Source organism: Chelonoidis abingdonii, chromosome 19, assembly GCF_003597395.2.
Source record: "Chelonoidis abingdonii isolate Lonesome George chromosome 19, CheloAbing_2.0, whole genome shotgun sequence".
NCBI lineage: Eukaryota > Metazoa > Chordata > Testudines > Testudinidae > Chelonoidis > Chelonoidis abingdonii.
In genome coordinates this window covers 1,946,830-1,962,619 of record NC_133787.1, presented here as the reverse complement: position 1 = coordinate 1,962,619, position 15,790 = coordinate 1,946,830, and the positions used below count along the sequence as shown (strand labels likewise).

At 50.5% G+C, this 15,790-nt stretch overlaps 1 protein-coding gene across 1 annotated transcript in view; it reads left to right on the top strand.

The window, feature by feature from the left end:
- Positions 1 to 15,790, top strand: part of CALB2 (calbindin 2) — a 58,890-nt gene that overhangs the window by 29,410 nt on the left and 13,690 nt on the right. Inside the window, exons 2-3 of the mRNA XM_032784084.1 lie at positions 5,287 to 5,363; positions 11,478 to 11,567. Coding sequence (XP_032639975.1) covers positions 5,287 to 5,363; positions 11,478 to 11,567 — 167 coding nt within the window. The remainder of the gene's footprint in view (positions 1 to 5,286; positions 5,364 to 11,477; positions 11,568 to 15,790) is intronic.

Below are 15,790 nucleotides of genomic sequence, written 5' to 3'. Positions count from 1 at the left end.
GGCATAACTGGTTGGCAGCAGCACTGCGAAGAAGGATCTGGGAGTTGTGGTAGATCACAACCTCAACGTGAGTCAGCAATGTGATGCTGTGGCAAAAAAAGCAATTGCAATTTTGGTTGCATTAACAGAGGCATCGCACGGGAGTGATAGTTCTGCTCTACTTGGTGCTGGTTAGGCCTCAGCTGGAGTAGTGTGTCCAGTTTTGGTGACCAATGCATAGAAAGGATGTGGAGAAACTGGAAAGGATCCAGAGGTGAGCGACAAAGATGCTCGAAGGGCTGGAATTGAAGTCATACGAGCAAAGGCTGAAGGAACAGGGTAGGTTTAGTTTGGAAAAGAGGAGATTGGGGGAGGGACATGATAGCTATCTTCAAACACTTAAAAGGCTGCTATAACAAAGATGGAGAAACATTGTTCCCTCTTGCCCCAGAGAGCAGGACAAGCAGGAATGGATTCAATCTGCAGCTTAGAAGATTTAGATTAAATCTCAGGAAAAACTTCATATCTGTAAGAATAGGACAGTGGGACAGATGTCTAGAGGGGTTGTGGAATCTCCTCCCGTGGCAATTTTCAAAGGAGGTTTGGAGCCATCTGTCTTGGGTGGTTTAGACCCCCAAGAAATCCTGCATCTTGGCAGGGGGTCAGACTAGCCCAGGGGTCTCAACCTTTGTGGGCTCACGACCCCTTTGTAAGTGTTTATGGCCAGTCATGGCCCAATAAATAGTCTGGGGATGGAGGTCTTGAGGTGGTTTTGGTCAGATCCTACCTTCCAGGGGACTGGATCCTGCTGGCCTCACCCCACAGTGGTGGCACCTACAGCACTTGTGGGCTTGGCTCTCTGCTGCAGATGGTGCAACCTCAGGGGTGCAGCACCACTCCGGTTTGGCACTGCCCCCCAACTGGACCACATTTGTATGAGTGAAGTTGTGACCTAGCTCATGGCGGCTGGGCCACGCCTGGGTGGCGCTGGGAGCCAGAGGTTGCAGTGACTGCGGCAGGGAAGGGAGCCCAGCTCCCCACGGATTGAGAAACCCTGAACGAGAGGACCCTTGCAGTCCCTTCTAACCCTGCGGTTAGATGCAAAGCCGTGACACCCCTCACGCTGTGCACTGGGCAGGGGGCCGGGCTGTGGCAGGGCTGTAGCTGTCAGCAGGGGGGTGATGGGCAGGAGGGGATGGGATGAGGCAGGGTGAGGGTTAGACAGAGGCATGTGTGGGAACGAAGTGTTGCCTGGAGCAGAACTCGGGGGGCGGCATTTTGTGCACTCCCCATGGGGCGCGCGGGAGCTTCCGGTTCCACTCCCAACGCGCCGCCGAAGAAAGACCCTCCGCTGAAATGCCGCAGGTGACAGCGGCAGTCATTGAGCTGCTCAATTGCCTGCCGCTGTCTTCAGCGGCATGTCGGCAGAAGGTCCTTCTTAGGCGGCGCGACGGGAGCGGAACCGGAAGCTCCTGTGTGCCCCGTGGGGAGCGCACAAAATGCCGCCCCCCAAATCCTGGCGCCCTAGGCGACCGCCTAGGGTCATCTAATGGAAGCGCCAGCCCTGGCCTGGAGCTGCGCCAGATGTGATGCTTTCAGTTAGCAGAGGCTGCGTCTATTGGTCTGATTTCGGCCCAACCCAGCAGGGCTCTGCCTGTCTTCCAATGACGAGGCAAGAGCCTGGCTGCAACAGCCTCACGCTTCCGACCTGGATCGAAAATGTTGTGCCGTGGGCCCATAGCCAGTTCTCTCCTGATACAAGCCCAGGCTCTTTGGCCCGAGTTCTGTGCCTCGTTTGGAAGGTTCGAGCCCCAGCTGCACCAGTCTCTGCCCTCACAGGAGTGAATTGTGCCAGAGGGAAATCCAGGGAAGAGACACTGCCTGAATCTGTGCTGCTCTCTCCTGAGCCCGCTCCCTGACCCGGCTGAGTTACTGGCTCCCGAGCTGAGTGTAGGGGACAGAGTCTCCTTCCTGCCTGTGGCCAGGGGAGTGTGGCAAGCAGGGCCGTCCTTAGCCATAGGCAGAACAGGCAGCCGCCTAGGGCAGCACTAGGTCTGGGGGCACCACTCTGCTGGGAGCCTGGACAGACAGGAAGCAGTGGAGCATGTAAGAGCAGAGCTGCTGGGTCCTAGAGAGCCGAATGCAACGCAATCTGAGGGAGGGGATTGGCTGCTGGGAAGTGGTGGGGGAAGGAACTCACCTGTGAGTGTGACTCTTTCCCCCAGTGTGCGGTGAGGCAGGCTCAGCGGCTCTGGCAGTATCCTTTGTTGTCCCTCATTACATCCATTCTTCTCCCCCCTGCCCCACGGAGCACCCCCCCGTTTCTCTCCCCCCCCCCACGGAACACCCCTCTCTCCCCCATTCTCTCCGTCAGGGCTGGGTTGGGTGAGGTGCTGTGGCGGGAGGGGAGGCTGGCTGGCTGCTTGCTGAGGATTGAAAGTGAAAGCCAGGATTGGAAGGGTCGCACAGGGCTGGGCTGGGGATTGCCAGATAGCATATATGAAAAATCAGGACAGGGGGTTGGGGTAGGGTGAGCAGATGTCCCACTTTTATAGGACCAGTCCCAATTTTTGGGTCTTTTTCTTATATAAGCTCCTATTCCCCCCCACCTCCCGTCCTGATTTTTCACATTTGCTGTCTGGTCACCCTAGGTGGGGGTAATTGGTGCCTATATAAGACAAAGCCCTAAATATCAGGACTGGCCCATAAAATCAGAACACCTGGATCTGGTCACCCTAGCTGGGCAGCGCGTCTCTCCCCCGGACTGGCAGTGATCCATCTCATCCGGGGGGAGCTGCACAGGGCAGGATGAGCTGCTGTGGCTCCATGGGTGCCCCATCCCTAAGATCAGATGCTGTGCTAACTTCACCATGGTCCGTTGGTGCGTGACTTCGTGGTGCCGTGCATTGGCATTGATCGACCTGAGGGTTTGCTGTTGCCACTCTGCAGCTCCAAGAAGGTTTGGGACTTTTTTGGGGAGTCCTGCAGTTTTCCACTACTTCCTCTTCTACTGCGCTGTTGGAGCCGCAGGCTGGGGGTTGAGCCAAAGCATGAGCAGTACTTGTGTTGCCATTTAGATTGTATTTACAGCAAATTTGCTTGCCAAAATGTGCTTTCTAACTATCCTGAATTCAATTCAGTATTTAAAAAAAAAAAAAAATCTAGCCAAACAGAAATTGTTGTTGACATTTTTGTGACAGCTTTGTATGGGTAGGAGTCCAGTTTCATACAGAGAAACAATGTTGACTGACTTTCCTATAGCCCTGTTCTGCTAAATGAGCCCCAACAACTGTAATTGCTCATGTCCTTAACTAATGAACAGGCAAGGGTCGAACTAACGGCACTGTGCCAAAGGTGGCATGCGAGCTGATTTTTGATGGCATGGCAGGGGCAGGCTGAGTGCTAAGCCAACCATTGCTCTGGGGTTCTGGCTGCCTGCCCATTGCCATCTGGGGTCTGGCCGCCAGCCCCTACTCAGCACCCGCTGGCTGCCTGAGGACCCCAAGGAACCCCAGCTGGCAGCGGGCTGAGCAACCGGCGGTGAGACCTTGGCTGAGCCACTCAACCTGCTTGTTGGCTCTGGGGTTTCCATTCACATCCAGCTGGCACGTGGGGCTGAGCGGCGACTAAATTCAATGAAATAGGAAACAAGAGAATAATGAGAAAGTGCAAAAACCTAGAGGCAGCGATCCCCAAACTTTTTTTCATCTGGCAGGCACCAGACGAAGGACCGGTGGTGGCGGACGACATCTGCGAAATGCCTAGCCAAACATTTTGCGGCATTTTGGCGCACGGGCCCCTCTGGATGACTCTGCTGTCGGTGGCAAGTGGTGTTATCCAGAGGCTTTCGGCGCCGAAATGCGCGCCGAATTTCAGCGCAAATGTTTGGCAATGTTCGTCCTCACGCCAGTACGTGGGTGGCAACTGAAGAGGCCCCTGCGGGCACCATGGCGCCCGGGGCACCCATGTTTGCGGGACCCCTGACCTAGAGAAGCCTGCCTGATTTTGCACGGTGATCATTTTGATTTAACATGGACTTGAACTGTATGAAGAATTGAGTTGTTGCCACATGCAAAATCGATGATGGACATTGTACAGTTTACTCATACCAGCAAACTTGTTGACATATATCCTAATGTGTACATTGCCACTCGTATTCTATTGACTATTCCTGTAACAGTAGCATCAGGAGAGCGGAGTTTCTCAAAACTAAAGCTCATTAAAAACGATCTCCGCTCTACAAGGAGTCAGGAACACTTGACTGGTCTTGCTATTCTTGCAATCGAACAAGACATCACTTTGTCTTTGTCATACGATGACATTCTTACTGATTTTGCAGCCAAAAAAGCCAAACAGATTGCTTTGAATTAAAAACTAATCCTTGTTTTAATACCTTTTCATATAAATTTCCAATAAAATGTTGACAAATTAAAAAAATTACATTGATTTGACAGAATGATGCAAATAGAATTTTTTCTATAGTGCCACGTCATCAGCATTACAGGGTGCCTAATTAAGTTAAACTGGTTTTAATAACATGCATGTGGCAAGTTTTCCAATAGTGTAAGTTTGTTTGTGTTACTAAGAGCAAGACAGGCACAGGGGCACCAGTTTAATAATCCTGCCTAGGGCACCATAAATCCTAAGGACGGCCCTGGTGGCAAGGGTGGCATACACACATGATGGACTGGGGGATGGATAAGGCAATCTGGGACCACTGGCCCCTCATGGCTCTATCCCGAGAACCCTGTGCCCTGGCCCAGCCCCAGCTGGGAGTGGAGGTGGGGGGGGGCCTCCACTCCCAGAGAGGCAAGAGAAGCAGTATGGAGCCTGCCCTGTTGTCTCCACCATGAGCAGCAGTGTAGGCTGTGGTGAAATTCAGGACATACTTCAGCAGCCAGGTGAAACCACTTAGATACATGGGCCAGACCAGCTGCACTCGACTCCTCCTGTTACACCCAGTCCTCTGACAGGCCGGGTTTGGTGGGTCGCCCTGGAGCAGAAGGTCTTGGAGTTAGCCCCCTATTGAGAAACAAGGGGCAATTTCCCTCTCCAAGCAATTGTTGGAGGCTCTCCGCAGACTCAGGCAGACATCACTGCATTGGTTACACTTGGGCAATGTTTTCAAGCTTTTCTTCCCAGCCACAAAGGCTAGAAATTCATTTTGTTTTTTTTCTGAATGTTTAAATTCTGGTGTAATCACAGGACTCCAGGAGCTGGGCCTTTCCGCACAGGCCTTAATCCAGCACTGCCTTAACCCCCTCCCTGGCTCCACCACTATTAACCATATGTTTGTTTTCCTTGCAGGAAATGGCTACATTGAAGGCAAGGAACTGGAAAACTTCTTCCAGGAGCTGGAAAGTGCTAGAAAGGGGGCTGGAGTGGTAAGAAAAACACATTTCCTTTCCTCTTCCTGCTGTTCTTCCTTCTCTTTGTTCCCTCCTTCCCTGTTCTTCTCCTGACCTGAGTCTCCTGCACAGCCCAGTGTTGCCTCATTCCCTGTGAGGGTTGCAATGAAGAGCCCTTCTCAGGGAGCTGGAATCTGTGCCCGTCACCGGCAAGTTTTAGGGGCCATGCCCAGAAGTGAAAAGCAAACTTCAAAAGTACTCAGGGGCTTGGGACTGACTCGAGATTGGTGTGATGTCCCAATTCTGGCTCCAAACAGCTCTGGACATTGGAGCAGTCTGGTTCTGAACGCTCTGTTTCAGGCCCACTTCTCGGGTACCTAAAATCACAGTGTGGGTGCCAAGCTACACCTCTTGGGGTATGTATACACTACAGGATTATTCCGATTTTACAGAAACCGGTTTTTGGAAACAGATTGTATAAAGTCGAGTGCATGCGGCCACACTAAGCACATTAATTTGGTGGTGTGTGTCCATGTACCGAGGCTAGCGTCGATTTCTGGAGCATTGCACTGTGGGTAGCTATCCCATAGCTATTCCATAGTTCCCGCAGTCTCCCCTGCCCATTGGAATTCTGGGTTGAGATCCCAATGCCTGATGGGGCCAAAAATTTGTAATGGGTGATTATGGGTAAATGTCGTCAGTCAATCCTCCCTCCATGAAAGCAACGGCAGACAATCATTTTGCGCCCTTTTCCCTGGATTGCCCAGGCAGATGTCATAGCACGGCAACCATGGAGCCCATTTAGCCTTTTTTCACTGTCACTGTATGTCGACTGGATTTTGCTAACAGACGCGGTACTGCAGTGCTACACAGCAGCTTCCTCTTGCCTTTGCAAGTTAGTAAAGATGGTTACCAGCCATACTGTACATCTGCTGCTTTGCAAGTTGTCAATGATGGTTACCAGTCACACTGTACCATCTGCTGCTGTTATGGGTGCTCCTGGCTGGCCTCGGTGAGGTTGGTTGGGGGCACATGGACAAAAATGGGAATGACTCCCCAGGTCATTCTCTTCTTTACGTTTTGTCTAATGGAGAGTCAGTCCTGCCTAAGGCAAGCCTACAAAGAAACCAGAGAGCAACATGGCCGCTCCGGGTTCAAACCCCAGACATCCCGCAAAATACGAGCTGCATGCCATCTAGGATACCCTGCAACACCACCACTTTGCTTGCTTCCCCCTTCCCCCACCCTTTCCTGGGCACCTTGCAGTTATCCCGTGATGAAGTAATAAAGAATGCATGAATTTGAAACAACACTGACTTTATTGCCTCTGCAAGCAGAGATCAAAGGGGGGAGGGGAGGGCAGCCCAGCCTCCAGCTGCTATGATATTCCAGGCAGGACTGAATTTCCATTAGACAAAGCTTAAAGAAGGGAATGACCAGGAGACATTCCCTTTTTACCGAGGCCAGCCAGGAGCACTCATGGGACGACAATGACATATCAGTCATACTGTACCGTCTGCCATCCGCAAAGGAAGGAAAGGGGATGCTGGTGTTCAGCACCACAGCACCCCGTCTGCCAGCAGCATCCAATAGACATATGGTGACATTGAAAAAAGGCGAGAGAGGATATTTTTCCCTTTGCTTTCGGGGGCGGGGAGGGGGCAGGGAGCGACGACATATACCCTGAACCACCCACGACAATGTTTTTGACCCTTTAGGCTTTGGGAGCTCAGCCAAGAATTCAAATGGTTTTCAGAGAGTGCAGGAACACAGGAGAGTGGGATAGCTACAGTTGTCAGTTGCCTCTCCTTCTGTGAGCATCCATTTGATTCTTTGGATTTCTGGTACGCTTGTCTCAGCTCCTTAAGTTTCATGCAGCACTGTGTTGAGTCCCTGTTGCAGCCTCTGTCCATCATAGCCTTGGAGATTTTTTCAAATGTTTTGGCATTTCGTCTTTTGGAATGGAGTTCTGATAGAACAGATTCATCTCCCCATACAGAAATCAGATTCAGTGTTGCCTGTATGGTCCATGCTGGAGCTCTTTTTTGATTCTGGGACTGCATGGTCACCTGTGCTGATCAGCGCTCCACGCTGGGCAAACGGGAAATGAAATTCAAAAGTTCACGGAGCTTTTCCTGTCTACCTGGCCAGTGCATCCGAGTTCAGATTGCTGTCCAGAGCGGACACAATGGTGCACTCTGGGATAGCTCCCGAAGGCCAATACCATTGAATTGCGCCCACACTAACCCTAATTCAAAATGGCAATACCGATTTGAGTGCTATTCCCCTCATCAGGGTGGAGTACAGATATCGATATTAAGAGCCCTTTATATTGAAATAAAGGGCTTCATTGTGTGGACGGGTGCAGGGTTAATTCGGTTTAATGCTGCTAAATTCGAGATAAACTCGTAGCGTAGACCAGGCCTTGATGATGATTGGTCCCGACTCTTCAAAGTCAGCAGGATTTGGCTAGTAATTAGTCTGTGTCTTACCAATTTTACTTGGGCAAGTATTTCCATGTCCTGAGAAGTTAGGATATTTCCCCCATATGTTCACATTATTACATGGCTCACAGTTGGGTCTAAAAAACCTATGGCCTCTCTGTAAACACTGGAAACATCTATTGCAAATATGCATTTGTAGGCTGCACTGTCTGTGTTGCCATATTTGATGTTTTACTTAAAGCCCCAGCTACTGGAGTCAAGTGATTACATGAGACTCTTTTGCAGCCCCAATGCCCCAGCTACAGGAAGGGTGTGTGTGTGTGAAAGGTTCAGTAGGTGGGATACTCCCCTTTTGACCCCACTAGCCCAGCATAGAGCTAGAGGTGCTGTGCTGCAAGGAGCAGAGTGGTCGCTCACTCTTCTGCATCATGACTGATGTTAAGGCCCCAGCAGCTGGCGATGCCATATTGCAGCTAACGCTGGGAATTCAGGTCACAGCTACTTCTGGTTAGTATAGAACAGCTTTAAAATGGTCAATACAAATACGTTTCTAACCCTCAGGCTTTGAGCAGAGCAGCTTGAGAATGTGACCGGAGGACAACCTGAAGGTTCTGATATCAGTAGGCAAATAAAAAGCACCCCAAATGGGTTATTTTTCCCAAAAACTCATGATTTTGGAGGGGACCGACTTGTGATTTTGAAACATCTGGAGTGGGTTCGGTCGCCAGTCCTCACTGGCTAAGGACCAGGCTGAAAGTCATTCAGGCCTCAGTCAGCTGAGAGAGCCACTGCGGAGCAACTCAGGAGATTTGTTACTTTCAGACCCTAGCTACCAACTCTGCAGCCCGAGCCTAGTCCCTGCTAGTCCCAACTGGACCCTGAAGCCACTTGTCCTGCATGACAGCACAGAGCCCTGCCACTGAGCCAGCTCTGATCTCTTTCCTTATGAAACCTTTATTCTAGCCCTAACATCCGGGAGTGGGTTTTGGGAAGGGGGGTTGGATCCCCAAAAAGCCTCATATATTCTTCTCATTTTCTACTCCCCTCCTCCCTAGTATCACCCTCATATTCTGGGCCATGGAGCGACCTCTCTGGCCAAGGCAAGCCAGAGACGAGCTTTCCCTGCAGCTCAGCACCCTTCTCACACCATTGTGAGACTGAACTAGGCTCGCCCGCTGCCACGTGATCATCAGGCTGGCACAGGTGGCACGGAGCCTGGCAGCCTGCCGGCAGATGTCTGTGCAATATTCACTGGAGCATATGCAAGGCTGCAAATGGAACTGACGCATAAATTATGGAATCACTGGAAACACGATCTCCTCTTCTTCCAAACAGCCTTGCAGAGCAGGACCTCACTGCCTCGGAGGGGCTGTGGCATAACCAGGCTGCTGTTTGATTGTTCTTGCCTCCTGGGGCTCTGTTCCCTTTACAGGGGGTTGGATGTGAGTGCTGAGAGGGCAGTGAATGAGCTCCACTCTGTGCCGCTGGCCCCTCCACACACAGTTTGGGGTCCCCATCAGCCAAGGTTTGCTCACTCAGGCCAAGCCATTTGACATGGCGTGAGCCCAGACAGGGCAACTTTTTTTATGGAAGGGACCCCCGAAATTGCTTTGCCCCAGGCCTCCTGAATCCTCTGGGTGGCCCTGAGCCTAGACACATACTGTGTGTATAAGCTTGTTGCTTAGCAGATCCGTTGCCCATCCCCTGCTGACCAAACGCTGCTCAGCCCCAGTCATCACGCTGCCCCCTGCTGGCCAGTGAAAACCCCTCACCTAACCAGGTTTTGCCCAAGTGGCCTATTCTACTGCTTTGGCTGTGCAAAGGCCAGAAGGTGAGAAGGCATGGCAAGCCCATGCTGCTTTAAAGAGGGACCCACCCATCAGATTATTCACGTACGGAAGAACTGGCCCCAAACAAAAGTAAACACAATTTTAATAGCACCTGGCATTGAGGATCTCCAGCCGCTGTGTGTATGGAAATTAATTAAGCCAGACAGCAATCCTAGGAGAGAAATGTTATTAGCCCTATTTTAACAATAGGGAAACTGAGGCACAAGGAAGGTGAAGAGACTTGCTTCAGGCCATGAAGCAAGTCCGTGGCTGAATCAGGAACAGTATTCGGGAGCACTAGCACCTAGTTCCCCTCCCCTAATCACTCGACAGCACTTCCTCTGCACATCAACTTCTTAACCGCTGCTGCTGAGCCATTGTTTAGTGTTTAATTCGGTCTCTTCTAATGGCTGAGACACTCTAGCAACAAAGCCTCATAACTCGTGATCTTGTTTCTTGTTTTCAGTGAGTAAATGACAAGCCAACTAAGGAAGAGGGTGCTGAAAAGAGGGTGACCATTAGACTCCTGTCTGCTGCTTGGGGAAAGGCTGGGTTATTGTTTTCCAGCTCCTATGACTTGCAAGCTGAGTAGAGCTGGATGTGGGTAGTTTGATTGTCTTTTTCCCCAGTATACACAATATTCTGCTTGTCCATGTCATAAGTGTGTCCAGTATCTGGCCCTCCAGGCTTGGTCTCAGCCCCAAGGTGATGTTTGTTTAGGAAAGTTTCTGCAAAATTTGCTTTGCCATTTTTGAGTCATTAACAACATTGCCAAACGCCGCCCTGCAAAAATCACAGGCCACTCTCCCCACCACCACCACCACCCCTCCCAATCACAAAAATAAGAGCTCTGGGGTCTTTATATTTGTTGTTGGAGCCTTTAGGGGGTCACATTTTCCAGCTTTTCTCCACAGACCAAAGTGCTCAAATCCTACTTTTTTTTAAATGGAAGCTGCAATTCCCCTATAATCACATGACTCCAGGAGCTGGGGCTTGAAGAGAAAACACCAAATAGCGTGAGCCTCATGATAAATCATGAGAGTTAGCAGTGCTGAGCTAACATTGGAGCCGTGAGGTGTAACAAGTCAATAGGAGCTTTAGATAGAGTCATCTTAGCACAAGTTATATTAATAGATCCTGCTCCTGCAACCTCTCCCCACCCAAAGGACCCGCAATGGCATTAACAGGATTTCTCTGGATAGTACGTGTTACACTCACTGCTAAGGTTTGCAGCCTTTGCAGAGTAATCTGTAAAGCTGGCGTTAGCTGGCCAGGGACACATGGGCAGCTCCTTTTCCTGGTTTGATGTGAGGCTGGGTTGTTACGCACCTCAGACTCATATAGATGAGTGTTCCCTGCCAGCTGCCGATCTGCTCTCTTGGACTAGACGGGAGTCCTCTTGGGGTTAAGGCACTGGCCTCAGATGCAGAAAATCTGATTCACCTCCTAGCTCTGCCCTTGCCTCCCTGAGCCTCTCTCGATCTCACTGTGCCTCAGCTTCTTAGCTGGGAATGAGACTAATTCTTCTTGTCTACTTAGACTGTGAGCTCTTCCAGGGAGGGCCTGTCTCTTTGTGCATGTGTACAGAGCCTAGCGCAACGGGGCACATAGACACTAGTGTAATTTAACCCTAGTGCACTGAGGTAGGATATTCTGTTGGCTTTCCTGCCTTGGGTTAAGAGGGAAAGGGGCTCCTCTCTGATGTACTGGCCTGTTCGACATCCAAGCAGTGTCCTTCCCATTTGCTGTTCTCTCTCATCCTTTCCTGGCTCGAAGCCAGTGCACTGACCAGGCACAGTCACAGAGCGGGAGGGGCCGGTGGGCACAGAGGCCCTGCTGGAGGTCAAGAGGGACAAACTTTCTCGCTTTGTTCACAGGACTCTAAGAACGGTAACTTTGCAGAGAAGATGAAGGAGTTCATGCAGAAGTATGACAAGAATGCAGATGGCAGAATTGAAATGGCAGAGGTGAGTGGTGCTAGCGCCAGCATCGCTCCCACAAGTTGCTCTCATCGATACTACTATGCTCAGGGAAAATCCTGGCCCCACTGGTGTCAGTGGGTGACTTGTCATTGGCTTCCTTGGGACCAGGATGTCCCACCTAGGCTAGGGGATTAGATCCTAGCATGAACACATGGATCCCCTTGCACTCCAGAAGTGGGGAGTGGGAATCCTGCCACATGCTGCATTAGGCTGCCTTGTCAAAGCAGCCTCAGAGAGTCCGGTGTCCAGATCCCACTGGATTTCCATGGGATCTGAGCACCTGATTCCTTTAGGCACCTTTGAAAATGCATCCTTGGTTCCCTACCACATGGACAACAGTACAATCCAATAGCCATGGGAGAAACATCTTCTGAACCCCTGGCAGCTAATGTGGTTGCCTTGTGTCCTGAAGCATGAGCTGATGCTCATTATGGATTGTTATCCCAGCTAGTGTAACTGCTGCTGATGTTCTCACTATTCATATACATGTTTAATTCCTCCTTCTATCCCACTAACATATTGTGGCAGTGAGTTCCACTGGCTAACTATGCATTGCATAAAACAGAATTTCCCTTTATCGGCTGTAGAAGTTGTTGATTTACATTTCATCGGCTGCCATGTTATGGGATTGGGCAAATGGGAACCCTCCTCTCTCCCAATAATGATTTTATATCCCTCTCATTCATCTCCTTTCTAAAGGAAAGCATCTTAATCTTTTTAATTTATCTTCATATAGTCTCTACAGGCTTCTAATCATTTCTGCTGCCTTTTCCTGGACCATTTCTATTTCTGCTCTGTCGGAGTGACAAGAACTGAACCCAAGAGGTCTGGTTCTCACTGCTGCAGGAAATGATTAAATCCAAGAGCTTAGTGGGATGTAGGAAAGGATTAGACATTGATAGGAACAATAAAAATGACGTAGCTAGAATAAGATTTGAGAAGGGCTAAAACTCTTACATCAACTGTCAGGTCAAAGAAGAAGCTGATTGTTCAGGGACAGTGGTATAAAATCATACCTGGGATGAGGTATCAAAGTTGTATCTATTTTGCATATTGTTGCAATATGAGAGAGAACTGTGGGGCATATTGTTTTAATGTCCCAGACTACGGTCTGCAGAGCACTTCATGGTGACCAGAGGGGAGCTGGCTGGTCACGAAGATTTGGCTTCTCTGAGTTTCCATTCAGCACTAATATTGCCTGCCCAAGTAAGTGTGATCTGCACTCTGGGTAGTGAGGAATCTCAATCTGCTGCCCTCTAATGGCTGTTATACAGAATAGCAGGCTCTTACACTGATCAGCATAATCCCCATTTGACAGATGGGGAAACTGAGGCACAGGGCAGCAAAGTGACTTGCACAATGGCACCCACCAGGCCAGTGACAGAGCTGGGAATATAACCAAGGTCTCCTGGTTCCCAGTTCAGTGCTCTGTCTGCTAGGCCACACTGCGTCCCATAAGAGGTGTACGAGTCTGCTAATGCATACTTCTTTAGCTCCAGTGGTGGCAGTTCATTGCAAATGGGGGAATGGTCCCACTACTGTGGGGAACTTTCCTGGTTTCTGCACTACCCCAGTGGAATCAGATAGAGAAAGGACTTGAGTCTCACTTCCTTTACCCAGAAGCCTGCCTGACCTTGAGGACATTCCTTCTATGCTCCTATATGGCAGAGTGCTTGCTACCCCCAATAGAGCTGGGCCCAGGATTCCTGGGAGGTTTAATTCCAGCCTTGTTGTGGTCACTTAGGCCCAGGGATAGGGGTGCTCTCTCTGCACCAGCCCCATCCCTGGCCCACTGATCATTACTTACAGCTTAAACCAAATACAATTTACTAAGCAGCAACTGTAAGAAAAATGAGGGAAAACAGAAAAAGTTAAAAGAAAAAGGACACACACACCCCCGCCGCCCATGGGCCCAGGGACACCCCTCACAGCTGGCTCTGGGCTTGCGCTGGGCCCTCTCCCCAGAGCCCCTTGCTCTCCCCAGCTGCTCAGCACTCTTTTCTCTGGTGTTACTCATGGCATGAGGGATGCCTGCCATCCCAGCTCAGCCCTGGCTCCCGTTGGCACGGCTGGTCTGCACTGCACCAGCTCCAGCCCACCTCTGACTCCATGCTGCTGCTCTCCTTAGCTCTGCCCTACTGTGACTCCTTAGCTCTGCCCTACTGTGACTCTGCCCTACTGTGACTCAGGCAGCTGCACCTCACAGGGAGGACGGGACCCCAGGCTCCTGACTCCCTCATTGGCTCGGCTGCCCTGTCAATGGGGCTGACTTGGAGTGTTGGCCTCTCCCCATTGGCCCTGTGGACTGACAATCTCACGATCCTGATTGCTCTTTGGCCCTTCCCCTTTCTTTTGATAGTGGGAGGGACAGACCAAAAACCCACTAAGTTTCAGTGGGGGGCCAGCCTCCCACTTCCTTTCTGCTTTCGGCTTGGTAGGTCCTAGATTCAAATCCCACGACTGCCCCAAGTACTTTGGCTACATAAGTAGTTACTGTGTTTGGCCCAGGGCAGCTGTTCAGTCGCCAGGAGGGGAGCTGGGTGCACACAGTGATTGATGGGCGAGAGGATGGCGGCACAGAGACGCTCCCTGTTGTGATGTGGTCCACACATTGTGACGATGCTGGCAAATCTCTGTGCTGTAGGAGGCTAGGCACCAAGGAAGGGATGTCCCTGTAAGATAAGGGCAGCATGTCTGGCTGGCTCCTTCCTCAGAGATGGATCAGCGTTTCTGTACTCTGCCCTCCCTGTGAGTGAGGAGGCACTAGCTCCCAGAGCATGTGTTTCAGTCTCTGCCTCTCCTCCCATTCCCTTTCCCCCCTTTGCCATCAGTGATTCTGACTCCCCGTCCTCATCCCTTTCCCCACCCTTGTGCCTGTGTACATCCTCATTTTTTCCTTCCGCCTGCTTCCTCCCTGTGACCATCAAGGAGGCACTGTTGGGTCAGGACTGATCCTGCTAGCCTGACTCACATTGACTAGTCCCATGGACCAAAATGCTACTCAGCCTGAGTCAGGCCCCAAGCCTGGGCCCTGCATTTCAGCCAGCACATGCAGAGGGAGCAGTAATTGGCCTGACTCCGTCATATCCCAGCATGCTTTGCACTGTGTGTCCTGCTGACCATACCAACTAATGACTGGTATTCGTGTAATTGCATCTCATGTGCAGTTGTTCATGGGCACAGCAGAAGCCGAGCAGGGCTTAGGATGGCAGCAATTCAGCTGAAGCCAGTCACATCCATAATGGGTGGGATGTGCATGAATCCACTGTTGGGTTGCAGAACCGGACTCCATTTCTCTTTCCGAGGGGAGGACTCTGACTGGGGAGCAGGGATACTGTATATACAATGGGCAGTGGGGGCTATACGATCTTTTGCTCCCCAGTCTACATCCTTCCATCTTTATAGTATCTGGGAACTCGTCAGGCCAAACTCCTCCCTGTTGAAGTCACTGGAGTGACACCAGGTCTAAATTTGCCCCTACCTGCAGAGGGAATGAAATTGCTCTGGTGAGTTGCTGTCATGACAAAGCCAGCTATATAGCCAGGATGTTCTCAGTGGCTAGGACATGGTTCTTTTCAGCTGTTACCACTGAATGAAAAAATCAAGGAAGCCAGTCACTCTGTCTCCTGCCGGTCTGCTGCCTGCTCTCTCGATTTACCAGGAAGCTCCACTTTGTTATTTTCCTAATAAAAAGGAGGCTCCTGCCAACCTGAGTTTCCGAAGAAATCTGTCCAGCTGCTCGCCTGCACAGGCCTTATTAAAAGTTGTCCAGCCCTTTGATTAAGACGCTGACACTATCTTGGGAGAAATGACTCAAAAGTTAAGAAGACAGCTGTGAAAAGAGCACTGAAAGGCAGGCAGACAAGGAGAACTGAACTGATTGGAAAAACAGAGGGCCCTCACAAAGTTTAGGTCTGTTTTATCTATGGCCTTTTCAAATTGTTAATCTTCTTTGGAACAATTCTCTTTGGTCCTAACTGCCTTGATCTTCAAATGTTAAAAAGTTCCCAACCCCCTTGCTAATGTTTTCATGGGTTTTCCTTTAAAAATGTCACTAAAGAGAGTTTTTTGTCCCTCCTGTGCTTGAAACCCAGTTTCTGCCTGAAACTGACTAGGAGCCACATGTGAACTTGTCTTGCTTGTTCTCCCACCCAAATGGAAAAAAGCTCAACTTGTAAACAGGGTCGATGAAACTGAATTTCTTTAGG